Source organism: Drosophila kikkawai, chromosome 3L, assembly GCF_030179895.1.
Source record: "Drosophila kikkawai strain 14028-0561.14 chromosome 3L, DkikHiC1v2, whole genome shotgun sequence".
Taxonomy (NCBI): Eukaryota; Metazoa; Arthropoda; class Insecta; order Diptera; family Drosophilidae; genus Drosophila; species Drosophila kikkawai.
In genome coordinates, this window is record NC_091730.1 from 7,621,910 (window position 1) to 7,636,542 (window position 14,633).

The 14,633-nt window shown below is 37.8% G+C and overlaps 1 protein-coding gene across 5 annotated transcripts in view; it reads left to right on the plus strand.

Annotated features, from left to right (window-relative positions):
* The window catches only part of trio (trio Rho guanine nucleotide exchange factor), a 46,544-nt gene that overhangs the window by 30,738 nt on the left and 1,173 nt on the right, over positions 1–14,633 (plus strand). For 2 of the 5 annotated variants that reach the window (XM_017162283.2, XM_017162286.3), the window contains 9 exons: positions 55–112; positions 6,902–6,995; positions 7,100–7,336; positions 13,304–13,369; positions 13,444–13,542; positions 13,603–13,718; positions 13,789–13,905; positions 13,977–14,166; positions 14,238–14,618. In XM_017162283.2, the coding sequence (XP_017017772.1) occupies positions 55–112; positions 6,902–6,995; positions 7,100–7,336; positions 13,304–13,369; positions 13,444–13,542; positions 13,603–13,718; positions 13,789–13,905; positions 13,977–14,166; positions 14,238–14,618 (1,358 nt within the window). Of the gene's footprint in view, positions 1–54; positions 113–2,493; positions 3,036–6,740; positions 6,830–6,901; positions 6,996–7,099; positions 7,337–11,249; positions 11,495–13,303; positions 13,370–13,443; positions 13,543–13,602; positions 13,719–13,788; positions 13,906–13,976; positions 14,167–14,237; positions 14,619–14,633 lie in introns of those variants that run through there. The other 3 variants (XM_017162284.3, XM_070285248.1, XM_017162285.3) reach the window with 3 other exon arrangements.

A 14,633-nucleotide genomic window follows, 5' to 3' on the forward strand; every position in this document is an offset into this window, starting at 1 on the left:
ATTTTTTAAATTTCTTTAATTAAAATGTTTGGTTTTTCTATTATTTTTTTAAAGGCAATCGCAGCAAGGCAGATGCTTTATCTTCGTCCACTAAACGTCGCGGTTTTAGCGGGTAAGTCCTTGAAACTCTAAAAAAACTATACTTGATTTATAGGAAGAAACGTTATATTTCAAACATAGAAAGGCTCTTGCGAATGTGTGTTTTTTTATAACAAACAATACTGATTTATTTTAAATTTTTATCGGAAATTTGGGCATTATACTTGTTGGCTTGTGTGGGATTCCCCATAGTGTTTTATTAAATAATTTGGAAACCTTTAGCAGATAAGAAGTTCTATGGAGAATTATGTGTTTGATTTATTAGGTTTGAAGCACGTGTTTGAAACAATAAATTATAAAAAATATAAACAAACCCATTCATAAGATAAGAAGTTCTTTAAATAATATATGTATAATGTTTGTTGAGGGATTTTTATTATTAATAGTTTAACGATAAAGTTCTACAGAAAGCCATTAAAGATTAATATACATAAACATAAAGGCATTTTCTTTCTATTTAAAATATACTCCAAGATATAGTTTCTTTTAAATTGAATTCTAATCTATAATCATCACAACCTTTGAGAAATTATCTTTGTTGTCTGTACAATTGGTCAGTGTGACAAAACAACAAATTCATAAATTGTTTTATAATATTATATCAGCTCCCTTGATGCCGACATTCGTCACTCGTGCGTATTCCACTGGGTTACCAGATAAAACCAACACTGCCCGGCTATGGGAGACCGAGTATAAGAGCATGTCTTTGGCAATTTATCATGCATTTAGCTTCCACTGCGATTGCTGCTTGGTGCTTATCCATTTGTCATGCGTCACCGGCAAATGGCTTATTACCGAACTGTCTGTCAAAGGGGTTAACCGGAGGAGTGCAAATGCAAAGCCACGCGAGGGAATCGTGCCAGTTTCACATGGGAGATATAGTATATATATATGTCTTCAATTTGTTGTGGTTTCTTTGCTGGTCTTTAGATTAAATTGGAGCAATCTCTGTGACTCACTTAGAGGGAATATGTTAAGAGGGGAGGTACAATGAATGATTTTTAGAGAATGATTAGCAGTTCAATTCTAAAACAGGTTTCTACTAAATTTAAACTATTTTTCAACAAATTACAATTAGTAATTCCATAGTTTCTATGATAATCTACTTAAAGCCACTTCTCTTTGCTTATAAACTTGTTGCCCCAAAGGTATACCTAATATTTTCGCGCTGGGCTATTAATCGCGTGTCGTACAGCTCAGGCACAAGTCATAAAGATATAAACCCATTTACACTGAAGAGTGCGAAGCAGCAACAACAATATAAACAGCAGTTATGAGAAGTTTAGCTGTGAGCGAAATAAAAAAAGCTCGAAAACAACAAGAATTATAAGAAGGCGCTCAGCCGCTCCCGAGTTTACTCATTGTTATTGTTTAGCTTCTAGTTGCCTACACATAAAGAAAAAATTCTACAAAAAAATATAAATAATTTGAATTTTAATTATTAAATTTTAGACAATAAATAGCTTCTTTTATTTCATAAAATTTTATGTATAAGAAAACACTTATAAATAAGAATTTACAATTTAAAGGCTGTAATTTTTTATTTTTAACTCTTCTGTTAGTGTAATTCCTTTTCTTATCTGCATTTATTCTTGAACATTTCCCTAAATGCAGTTGCTTGCATTGATTTTTCTTAAGAAATCTAAAAACAAACGAGGAACTCATTTATCCCAGGCCTGCGGTTGGTTTTTTGTTCAGTTTAAGTTTAAAAGCGGTCTTGAAAACGTCTGTGTTTCTACGGGTTTTAAAACTTTTAGTTTCTTGAATTTAATTTAAAAATGGATTATATAATGAATAATGAATTTAGTGCCTCGGAACCGGTTTTATTTAAATACAAATTAAGAGGCCTTGGCAGATCCTTATCTTCGGTTATAACCAAGAAAAGCAAACCCGTGGTATTGCAACGTCATCAATCTCTCCGTGAAGATCGAATGGGATTTATCTGCTATTGTTGTGATCGATTTCTAAATATGGAGTAAGAAATTCGTAGTGAAAAAATGATATAAAATATTTTAAAGTTAATTCCTTTAATTCTTATCTTACAAAGAAATATGATAAGAAATCAATTTATCGAGTTCTGTGGAATTTAAGATGCTCGTTTTTCTCCCACTTCAAGCTTGGGTTCTCAGTCCCAAGACATTTCTATGATTCCCCTGGCAATTCCGATATGATTTATACCATTTTCCGCAGTGCAACCTCTCCATTCTCCACTCTCTTCTCTCCATTTTTTCTTATTCCCCAGCCGAGTTTGAGTGCTTCGGTTTACTTTGTGGGGTGTGCGAGGGTGTTTGCGTGTGTTTGTGCCGCTGATTCTCCAGAAAATAACGACTGCCCAACGGGGAGAACCTTTTTCCGCAGCTAGCAGTTGGCTTTTCGCTCAGTTTACGTTTAGACGCAGTACGTGAAGCGTCTCGGTTGCCTCCAAATTTTTTCGGTTTTTGGACTCTATTCGGGTATCTCTCTTCGGGTTTTTAGTGTTTGAAGTGCTCACCTCCGTGGGTCGCTTATCATCCGCCTGCCATGTGCAACAACAACAATAGTGAATCCGCCGGCAGCCGGCCCGATAAGCTGTCCGAAAACGGTTTCCATTTCGAAATTGCCCCCGTGCCAGCCGCAGCCAGTTTTTGCGGCGGTGACAAGTGCGATAACAACAATGTGACTTATGATTCAAATTCAAATTCAAATTCTAACTCGCAATTTCAAGCGCTGCAATTGAAACGCAGTTCAGCGCCCACGCACTCGCGTTCCAAGTCCATGCCCAGGCTCTTCAAGTCCATGTCTTTGAGCGTCCAAGGAAGTGGTAACAAGAACGGATCTGCGGTCCTGCAACACCAGCAGTCTTTAGGAGGCCAGCGGTCAGGATTCCGCTGCGTTTGCTGTGAACATGTTGCTGGGAAACAGCAGAAGCACAGGGAGAGACGATACTCTGTACTATGGTTAGAATCTAACTATTTTACCTTAAACTAAAGGCTAGGGAAATTGGGAAAGAAAAAACGTTCACTTCACTTTCTTAAATGTTATTAGCTCATCACTAGTAGAAAATATTTGCAAGTCAGCATAGTCACTTGGGAACACGGTTCAAAATATAGCTTTAAATATATATAAAAAAAATAATTAAATAGTTATTAGGTAATACTATCAGTTGCTTATTTCTGTAGGTGTTCCCTCACATAATCTCAGCCTAAGTCTCCTCTCAAATCCAATTTCAAATCCATAAGTTTCCTTCCAAACTCAGCCTCACGTTCAATTAGACGCCCTCGACTCAATTGCAATAACAAGCTCTTGGGGTATCATGTGGCTCATGTTTTTCGTGCGGCTCATCAGCTTCTCAATTGCCCAACTTAAATCAGCTTTAATTCTGTTTTTGTTTTTGTGTTTCTGCTATACCTGCAGCAGAAGGTATTACAGCTGCTGGGAAATCACACTTTTGGAATTTAAGAAAACTACTTAATTTATTTTTAGGTTTTCTATTCTATTTTCTATTCAAAAATTCTTTTAAAGTCTAGGCAGATTTACCTCAATGTATATTTAACGTTTAGGCTTATTCATAATCTTCAAAACAATATTTTTGTTTGATTTTTTTGCATTTATTATCTACTTGTTAGAGTATTCCAAAGGCTGGGCCTTGTTCCCCTCCTTGAATATGTGTTTTCGTTTCCCCAAGTTGTGTTTGTTTTGCCATGAGTAAGCTGTCTTGTTTGGAGATCTGACCGAATGCAGAATTGAGTTTGATTTATCGACACCAGCAACGTGTAACAGTGTCCGGTCGTTCCTTCAATCCGGATAGTTATCACTCATTATGCAGCTGCAAGTGGCCTTTCTCCGGCACGTTTGTTTTTCGTTAGATAGACACGTTGTTTGTTGTTTATCTAACAGAAGCAGCAGCAGCAATTGAGCTTCATTTAGGTTTTTGGGTGAGATAAATGTGAGAAGGTTTATCGTTGGATTTTCCCCAGACACAGTGTTATCTTTTCAGACTCGAGACGCTGGGGGAATTATTTATTTTGTTGGTGATTTTTGTTGTGGTGTTTCCGCTTGCTCTTTTTATTTATTTATTTTTTTGAGAACAACAAATATAACCAAAATCAAAAGAACCCTCTGTGTTTTCTTCCCCTCAATGCGAATGTTAATAGCTGTAGGTAAATAGGGAATTACCCCAAACACAAAAGTATAGCTTGGCAACCGGTTTCGTTTTTCCCAACCGGCATTTACTATATAATCGTGCAATTATCTAATACAACTTCGATCGAAAACCTGTTGTGCAAAGCTCATTGCAACCGATTAAAGTTTATTTCTACTTGATTTGGGGTGAATCTTACTTATATAGAGGTTGAATTATGATTTTTCCTTTGTCCTTTCTTAGTCAGCATTTCGTCATTAGTTGTGAATATGAAAGATAAAGCCAGACCCAGGAAGAAGTTGAACGATAACAGGCGGCCATGCGTATTAATCATACGCAATGTGGGACCGCAAAATATAAAGAAACGTCGATAGAGACAGAGAGGGAGAGAGCGGCATTGTGGCTCTCTGATTGATTTCTGATTTGTTTTGATAATGCGGAATATCTATAAATTACACATTCAGGCGAAATATGTAGTATTTACTTTTTATTTTCATTATTTTTTTTTAAGAATCTTATCGCTTTTGGCTTTAGCCTTAGGGAAAATACCCAGCAAGTTCTCCTGGGAACTATTTTGTACTCGTTTTTTTCCTTTTCGTTTCTTCTTGTTCCCCAGTGAAAATTGCACAACAACACTTTCAATATTTGCCCACTAATTGGGCTCTTTGTTTGCTGCTGGCTCACTCGAGTGAGCATTAAGTGATGGTAGTTCCTCTTCGTTCTTCGCTCCTTAGTCCTCCTGCCGAACATGAATATAGATTATTGTTCGAGTCACCCGCCACTTCCAGTTCCACTTCCATCACTTCCCCGGCTGTCACTTTGGTCAGGACTCTTTGTCTCAAGCACTGTGTCAATATGCGCGTGTGTTTGTCCCGGACATATGCAAAGGGATTCGGGGTAGGGCAGGGCAGGAGCGGACTTAGGCAACGGATTAGGTAAGGGGAAGTGTGGTGTCCCTGCTTAGCAGCGTGTGCTGGCCAAGTCCAATGAACTAAAAGGACTAGGGCCTTTCATTGGTATTGGTATTGAACCAGGAAAGATAGAGAGAGATATGGGAGGCACTGGGAGAATGTATAGTAATTTAGATATTTTTTAGATATTTTAAACCAATAGAAATATTTTATATATATTAAAATACATAGATAAAGTAGTTTATTATATAAAAAATATTTCTTTAATTGTCTAGCCTTTATATGCAATTACTTTTTGTGTAGATTAAAAGTTGTATATTACAAATTATTCTTAAACTATGAAGATATAATTCTTAAAACAAAAAGTCAATGTTTAATAGTTTTTTTAAATAATTTTTAGAGCAATTTTCTTTGATTTTTGTAGGCCAGAAGCTTAGCTCAGCTTTTCATTTTGAACAAATAATTTTAAAAAGTCCCTAAAGTTGTTTTAAAATCTGTAATATTTCCAAATTTAAATTTTAAATATTTTTTATTAATATAAATTCAAGTACAGACAGACATTCAAGTACAGTACCTAACTATTATTTGTCACCGTGCAAACTATTGTATTCGGACAACAGGATACGGAAACTGCAAAAATTACCGGCTAGCCTTTGTTGCATACTTTGCGGCGACCCCATTAATGCGCACACACACACACACACAAACACACGCTAAAAAAGACACTTTGGTTATTTGCCCAAAACATTACATCAGCCAAATGAATTTTGAACGTGAACAAGCTCATAATAAATTAAATACAATTCCTGGAACTGAGCCAGTCTCGTTTAATTTGGCTGACCAGTCCTAGTCCTAGTCGTAGTCCTCGCTTCCATCCTGCAGTAGCCTCGAAAAGCGCGTCCCTGCCTGTGGTCGTTGTCTGTGTCAATGTTTATTTTTACTTTGAATTATGTTACATGCCATTGGGTCCTCCACTTCACTCCCACAGATGACTTACTCTCCGCTCTTTTTGTGTTTTGTTTAATTGAAATCGATTTTCGAAGCGTTTTAAGGGTCTAGTTTGCCGATTAATTAAGCTTAATTAATATTTTATGCATGGCATATTTAAACAAAGCTGCCTGACGGTGGTTTCTGCGGTTTGTGCACTGCATTTTCACTGACCACAAAATGTTCACTTAGTCCTCGATTTTCCCAACCTCCCCTTGAAAGCCGAGCCAGCTGCTGATTAATGACATCACAAAAAGTCGAAACTTGACCCATAAACTTTGCTCTGCCTGCAAATTAATCAAAGGAGCGTTGAAAGGAATAAATATAAGTATACTTTCCTTTCTTTTTACGGCAAATGCGGTAAAAAACTTGAGGCATAAAAAGCGGAATGAAAACGAAATAAGCGGAAATTTGGCTTTAAAATTGTAGAATCATAAAACGATTGAAAAGAGGAAAATCAAAAAGGGGGGAAATGGGGTTTGGGTTTTGGGGAGGCGAATAAATTTCGACACACTGTGCAAACGGCGACACTCGAACAGCAGGCGGCGGTTGGTTGGCCAAGTTAGCAGCCGATGCTGGCGACAGTCTGATGTTGGCCACGCAGCTGGACAGCCATCGAGCACTTCGCTTTATTTCACTTTTATTTATCATGACGCTGGCGTGACGAGATGGAGGAATTCGTGCACACCAGAACCACCATTCGCAAGTTCCTGTAGAATCTCGAGAAAGTATCACTGCCAACTGTCATTTAACTGTCGATTTTTTTTTTTTGTTTCCTTTGCAGGCGCAACTGGCTGCCGCTGATCAATCGCAAGCAACAGCAGCCCAACAACAGCAAGGCGCCGCTGGTGAAGAAGCCCTCGGAGAAGAACATCAGAGTGAGTAGCGTCGAGTGTGTGCTGCGTGTGTGTGTGGTGCCACTCGCGTTTAACGAGCGTGAGCGTTTATTTATAACATTTGATGTTTTCCCCCATCCCCTCAGACACCGCAAAAGCATGCCGAGGAGCTGGCCGAGCAGCATCAGCCAGGTGGCAGCCCCGCCACCGTGGTGCCGTCCTCGCAATTCCCCTCAAGTAACGTCGGAGCCGGGGACTATGAGCCGGATGAGGAGGCTGGACTGGAGCTGCCGCCGCCCATGAAGCCCATCCAGGAGCCGCACCTGATTGCCAATGGACCGCCCGCATTTACTAAGGATGCCAAGGAGAGTTCGGCCAATTTGGTGAGTTTCCAAGTCCGTCATGGATTTGTAAAGATTTCCCAAAGGAGTTAAAGAAGGGTGGGTCTTTTAGAACAGCAAATCAGAATTTTTTTAGTGGAGCAAAGTTGAAAATTTTGAAAACTAGAAATTTCTGAAGAAAGATTTTATAAGAAGCTTAGGTTGAAAAATAATTTTAAAGAATTTGTGGAATGAATTTTTCTGTTTTTAGGGTAAAAATCATAAAAGTGGCGCATTTAAGGCACATTTGGCTTTGGCTAAAAGAAGTTAATTTATAATTTTATAAGGTTTTTTAACTTCTTAAAGATGTTTTAAATATATTTTGGTATTGGAAAAATATCTACTCTTCTACTTTGTTTTTTAAATATTAAAAATTTACTAAATTTATAGCTTTTAAAATATTATTCAGAAAATGTTCTAAATATCTTTAAAGATTTTACTACACAATTTCCTAAAATTAGATTTAAAGACTCAAAGAATGATCTAAAATATGTTCTACTCTAATTATTTTATCATTACAAAACTCGAACCACCCTACCGTGAATGATATTCCCAGTGGCCCCTCGCCCAAATCCGTCGCCACCCACTCGGCATGGCCCAAGTTTGTTTGCTTAGCACGCAGCTAGCTCCTCTAATATGTGTTTCCCACACAAATCAAAGCGGTTTATTGTGACTTTGGCCCGACCGACTCTTCTTCATCGACGTCATCGGCAATCCGAGCACGGGCTCTGCTCAATTAGAGAGCATAGCATCACTCACACACTCACACACACACACACATTCTGCTCAATTTTTGGTGTGGGATCCTCCTTTTTGTACTCCGGGGCCAGCCACCTTTGCCATAAATGCGCCACTTTATTTTGTTTACCCACGGAGCAGGAGAGATTCCGAGGCAGAACAGAACAGACCGCAGCGCAGAGAGATACAGATACTAAGATACTCGCACTCGCAGATACGACGCATAAATTTCGACAGTCAAATTAGCCGTAGACTTTGTCGGATGATTGTGACGTGAGTGTGTGGGTAGGGGGCGTTGGGACTTCCACTCGATTGGTACTTTTGAGAGCAAATTACAGGGAAAGGATACACGGGCAATGAGTCTGGCTGGCGCTGATTCATGTGCTTGGGAATGTTTTGGCCTTAAATTATGCAGAATTCGATGCAGTGGGTGCTTGGCAATAAATTAAGCAAAGAAAATCGAGCTTGAATTTGCCCATTAAAGTTGATAGATAGTCGTACGCATGGGGATTAAGTCATAGAGCTAAAAACAAATTAGCTAAATAAGACTTTTAAAATGAAATGACATTAGAATTTAAATTCTATAAATTTCCTTTTAATTTGTAAAGTATCAGTAAACATTTAATTCAAGGAAATTTCCATTAAATTGTAGGAATATTTTCAGATGCTTTACTGCCAATCAAAAGTGCCTGGCTGAAATGGTAATATTTAAACAAGAAGAGGAGGCAGGACTCACTAGCTAGAACAAAGCCACTTTTAGTTTCCCCTCTCTCTACCATCTTTGTCTCTATTTTTCTAATTTGAATAAAATGCTCTGGCATTAAATATGACAAAACAGTCCTTTCCCTTTTTAATTTTCTCTTCTTTCTCTGCCTGATTATAGAAATTCATGGCATAATCAGGCTGCTGTGCACTTTTTAAAATTCTTAGATATAAACACTAATAAGAATTCACTTGAAAACTGTTTATAAAAGTCTTTAATTGTTTCTTATACTCTTCTCTAAAAATCTGATAGTTTTATTTCATTTAAAAATATTTAGAAATATTCTTTAAAAGTGCTCTCTACATTTTCCCCTTTTCCCAATTTCTGCATATTTTTAAAGTGCAAATTCCCACACTCTCCTCTTATTTAGTGGCTTTAAAGTTTGCCTGGGTGGCTCCCCCCTTCAATTTGATTAATGATTTGTTTCGGTTCGACGCTGTTTGGAGAGCTCCCTAATTCAGTTGTCTCGCATCCATATTCCGAGCGATGTGCGATGTGGTGTCCGTCGCCAGAGCGTCGCCATCGCTATGGCCACTTTGTCCGTCAATAAATTGAATGTCGTCTGGTCTGGTCTGGTCTGGTCCGTACCGAGTTCTCTATATTCTCTATTCAAACGACGACGACGAAGACGACGCTGCTGATGATGATGATGGCGATGATGGCTTATTAGCCAAATTCGCTAGCCATGTAAATTTTCGGCTGCCTTGTGTGCAAGTTGTTTTGCCTTGATGCGTCAACATTTAATTGTATTTTTTCCTGTTTGCAAATTCTATACTCTGTATTTTTTTTTTTTGCCTGGGTGCGAAGTTCTTAACCCAGTTAGGTTACCGTTCTGCTGTATCTCTCTTTTTGTTTTTTGTCGCCTTAACTTTTTGGCACAGTTGGCATTGGGGTCTTGGCCTTATTCCTTGAGCCACCTTTGTTTAGCCCGCCTATTTGCATTGTCATTAATTTTTAATAGTTCTCCTTGTCGAATTTCGCGCCCTTTGTGAGTGGTCTATATACTATATATGTATGTATATGTACTGTTTGTATATTTGTGTGACATCAGTTGCTGCAAGTCCCCACCACCCCCTCCTGTTTTCGAACAGGCTAATTAAATGTCACACCACTTAGACGTGTGTACGTCATTGCGTGGGTACGTGGCTGGACTGTTGTTCCTTTTAGATGTTTTTGTTTTACTTCGCTTTTTTTATTGTTCTTTCCTTCACTTGTTGTTTTTATTGCCGTTCCTTTTAGTCGCTGTTTTTATTTTACTTTTTTTTTTTGTAGCCGTCCGCTGATGAAATTCTAATGTAAAACTCATTGTCCTCTGATATCAGACTTCCTTTGTGCAAAAGAAATCTAGAGTATGAGGAATCCCCAGCAATTAGCCCGTACTTTAAAGTAGGTCAGTTGTTAGGAAGCCTTAGGTGACTCTTTTTGTTCTATGAATAATATTTGTTCTATATGAGCTTTAGTGTTTTATCAATATTTGCTACATTTTGGTATAATCTTTAACATTTGCATATGGCTAAGAAAAAAGGAATCGAAGTAAAAACAATAGAAAAAACGTAACTTTTTAAAGCCAAAGTTTGCCTTCTAGTTTGCTCTATACTCATTTCATTAAATTGATTAAATAAGCTCTTTCGATCTATATAAATTGATATTTTTATAGGATAATTATAATGATAAAATCAGGAAACATTAACCTTTTCAAAAACAATTGCAAACAATTTTTTTTACCAAAAACACAATAAATTATAAGTACAATCTTTAAACTTTTTCTTTAGCTTCTGCTAAAGTCCCAAATTTATAATCAAATTCTTTAAAAACCCTGAAAAATCTCAATCTTCTTTCCCACAAAAGTTCCCTTTAAAATTTATGTTTCACATATAATTTGCAGAATAATATATCCGGAGGTATTTCCTTGTCGATTCGCTAGCTTCTTCGAGAACATTTTCGCTACCGCAAAATGCGAATTAATTTATGTATTTAAGAATTTATAGCAACAACAACAACAGCATTGCAAAGCAAAGCTACACACGGGGAATACAAAGAGGGCTCCCTCAGCCTGATACCTCTCCCGGGGGCCTACTCTCTAGGTCTTTGCCTATATCATCGCCATATCTCTCTGTTTAGCTTTCGCTCATTCGATACTATATGTGTGCCATACAATTATTTCAACGCTTTTCCTCAAGTGACTGCGACGAAATTGTTGGCGAAGCGTTGATTGAGAGTTTCTTTTCGATGTCGCAAGGGGGCAAGGAGGAAGCACTCTCCCATGGGTGGGTGGGTTTGTTGTTTTATTTTGGGTAGGGAGGGTGTATAGAAGTGGGTGGGGCAAGAAGGGTGCCTGGCTGACTGCCTACATATGTAAAACATGCTGGGCAACAGGCGAAACTATTAGGCTCGTCAGCCAGTCGCTTTGCTCAACGCTCGGCGCTCAGTCGCGTTTCGCTTTTCGCCTCTCGAGATTCTCGGTTTGTCGGTTTCGCATTGCCAAAATGCGTCGCCGTCGCAAAGTCCTTATAAAGGCCGCATTTAATTCGTTTTTGAAAGACAGTTTCCTATAAAAGGAAAAGGGAAATACAACAACAACAAATAAAGCAAAGAAAACATCCACTGTGCGCTGGGAATTTTAAGCAACACGTGCCATGAGCTGCTTTTTCCGTTTATTTGTAAGCTGCATTGCTTCGTGTTGTAATATAGCGTGTGCAAGAATCCCTTTTGTTATTATCAACCTCTTCGATTCCCATTCCGATGACAAATTCTAAAAATTTCGCCAAGCCCAAACAGCTGACCGTACTTAATCTTATCGCGCAAAAAAAAAGAAAAGAAAAATGTATATATATTTGTGTATAAATTGCGCCCTGTGAATCGTGAATCTAAGGTGGAAATTGAACAGCTACGAATTTTCTGGAATTAAAAAAGGAACTTTTAATCGTTTTTAGACATTTTTGATGTGTGTTTAGTGTTGTTAGTTTAAGAGAGTTAAGTTAGAGATATAAAGTAATATTTTTAATATAATATTTAATAAATGTATAAAGATATACATCATATTTTTAGTCAGAAGCTTGCTAAACGGTAAGGGAGCCATTTCCGACCCCTTAAATCATATATATTCTTGATCAGAATCAAAAGCCAAATTGATCCAGCTATGTTTCGCTAAAAAACAAAAATTTCGAAAATTTTTCAAAATCTCAAAATTCGATAAGGGGTTAGTTACATCATTAAAATTGTCGAAAAATTTCGATTTTTAAAATTTTTTAAATTCTGTATGCAGATTTATTTGCCTATTAAAAACTAACTTAAAAAAGCTTTCCGAATTGAATTTGATGTTATTTTGGCTAAGTTATGATCGATTTTTGATTTGATGCCATGGTCATATGGTATACTGCAAAGAATACAAATTTTAGCTACCCGAACTAAGTTTTCTTATTAATTTTATGAGATAAAAATTAAATTACAACAATTTGCACTATTTAATGTATTATATTTAACAATTTTTTAAATAACTTGCAAGTATTTCAGGCATTTTATCTGGAAAATAAGATTTTCTACCTATAAAGCATTTTTAATCAATAATAGATTATTATTTTTGAAAGACGATTTTTAAACATTTTTTAATAATACTGGCAAGAACTTGGTAAATTTGGATCAATAAATTATTATTAATGTCTTGAAAATAAACTTTTCTGCTTTAAAACAATGTTCAAATACCAATACTTCTTCCTATAACTAAGGAGAAATTATATATCTTTAATATGAAACACCTTCACTGCCTTTTTTCAAGTGTACACCCTTATAAAGTAATGGAAAGTTTTGCCCAAGAAACACACAGTTCGAATCGCTTCTAGTTATACAATGTTATCTACTATCTACTGGCTTGGGGGCAAACTTTTCACCATTAACTAAAGCAAATTTATGTTATAAATTTAGTAAAATCAACAAGAGTCTCTCGCGTATGCGTGCGAATGTGGCTTTTGTGGCTTGTGTTTGCGTTTGGTTAAGTTTGTTATTTATGCAACGGCAACGAAAATAGCGAAAATAACTGAAATTAATTGCGGTGCCCGAGAGTGGGAAACGAAAATAAGCGAGTGATTCAATAATATACGCGCTGAACATGCAACCAACCGTCTAGAATATACATATTTATTTTGAAAATTGCCACAAAATGATAAAAGCACACACTCAACTCGTATTTGTATTCTCGTACTGATTGAATTCATCGTTTATTCAATTTTCTGGCCATTTTCATTAGTTGGGAATATAGATTGTTAGGCTTAGGCGGGAGAGATATTGAATCAAGTTGCAGGAGAGCAATGGCAATTCATTTTCCAGCGGGGGGAGAAACTTTTTCAATTAGCCGCCTGCACGAGGGGATAATGCAATAATCGGTGCTGCCCAGAGGATGCAACTTTCTCATTATGTATTTGACCCGACCATCATTGAATTTCCTTTTCCCCCCCTTTTGTGTGTCCTTGCAGGCCAGCACTGGCAAAATGGACGGCAATCCACTATCGGAAATTGAGGAAATTGTCAAGACGACAACGGTGAGTGCTTTTGGTCCTGGCCAAGACCGAGAGAGAGCCCACTAACCCTTTTCCTCCCTTTCACTTTAAAACAGGAACAACACGAGTCTAATAGTCGTGTGGATGGCAGTGGAGGAGCGGAAAATGCCAGCACCAATGGCCACGGTCGCTCTCATGACAACAACCATGAAGAGGTGAGTTTTGTAGCGGTTAAATTTTATATATTTATTTATTTTATATTATTTATATCATAGAGTCACAGTGCTGTCCCAGACAAAGCTGCGGCTCTGAAGAAAAGGCAGTGTGTCTTTGCGGAGTTAGTGTCCACGGAGGAGTCGTATGTACAGGATCTGCATGAGATTGTCAATGGGTAAGACCACTTTTATAAGGTTTTTAAGGTAACTATAGATTTATTTTATTTTGGTTTTCCTCTTCTCCAGTTACATGTCAGAGATCAACAACACGAACAGTGATATTCCCATGCCCGAGGATTTAAAGGGCGGCAAAATGAAGTTGGTCTTCAACAACATCAAAGACATTTACGAGTGGCACAGGGAGTAAGTTTGAATGTAATATTAACAGCAACTTTATTATTAATTTTTTTTTTTAATTTTTCTTTTATTCCCAGCTTCTTTCTGAGGGCCCTGCGCAACTGCCAAAAGTCACCAGCGGATTTGGGACCGCTGATCAAGCGCTCAGCCACCAAATTCGCCCTGTACTACACCTATTGCAGTAATAAGCCACTGTCCGAATATATAGTCAGCGCCCATTATCAGTATTTTGATTGCATACGCCAGAAGCTGGGACATCGCCTGGATGTAAGTTTGAATTATGGATTATAAGCCAGAAGAAAATATTAATTTAATTCTACAAACTTTTGTATTTTCAGCTGAGCAACCTAATCATCAAGCCCGTTCAGCGCATCACCAAATACGAGCTGCTCATCAAGGAGATCATCAAGGCCACCGAGGGTGCTGGCCTTTACAAGGAGGTGCCCATGCTGCAAGAGGCCTACCAGCAAATGAAGGTGGTTGTAAAGACGGTCAACGACATGATGGTGGTGCTGCGCAGTCTTCAAGACTTTGATGGAGAGATCACCGCCCAAGGTAGCCTGCTGATGCAGGGACCCATGAACTGTGTGGTGGATGCGGGACAGAAGCAGCGTGAGCTGCAAGTGTTCCTCTTCCAGCAGATCATTATCTTTGCGGACATTGAGAAGGCAAAGAATCAGTACTCCAGCCCCACATTCAAATACAGATCGCACATACAGGTGAGGGAAAATGGT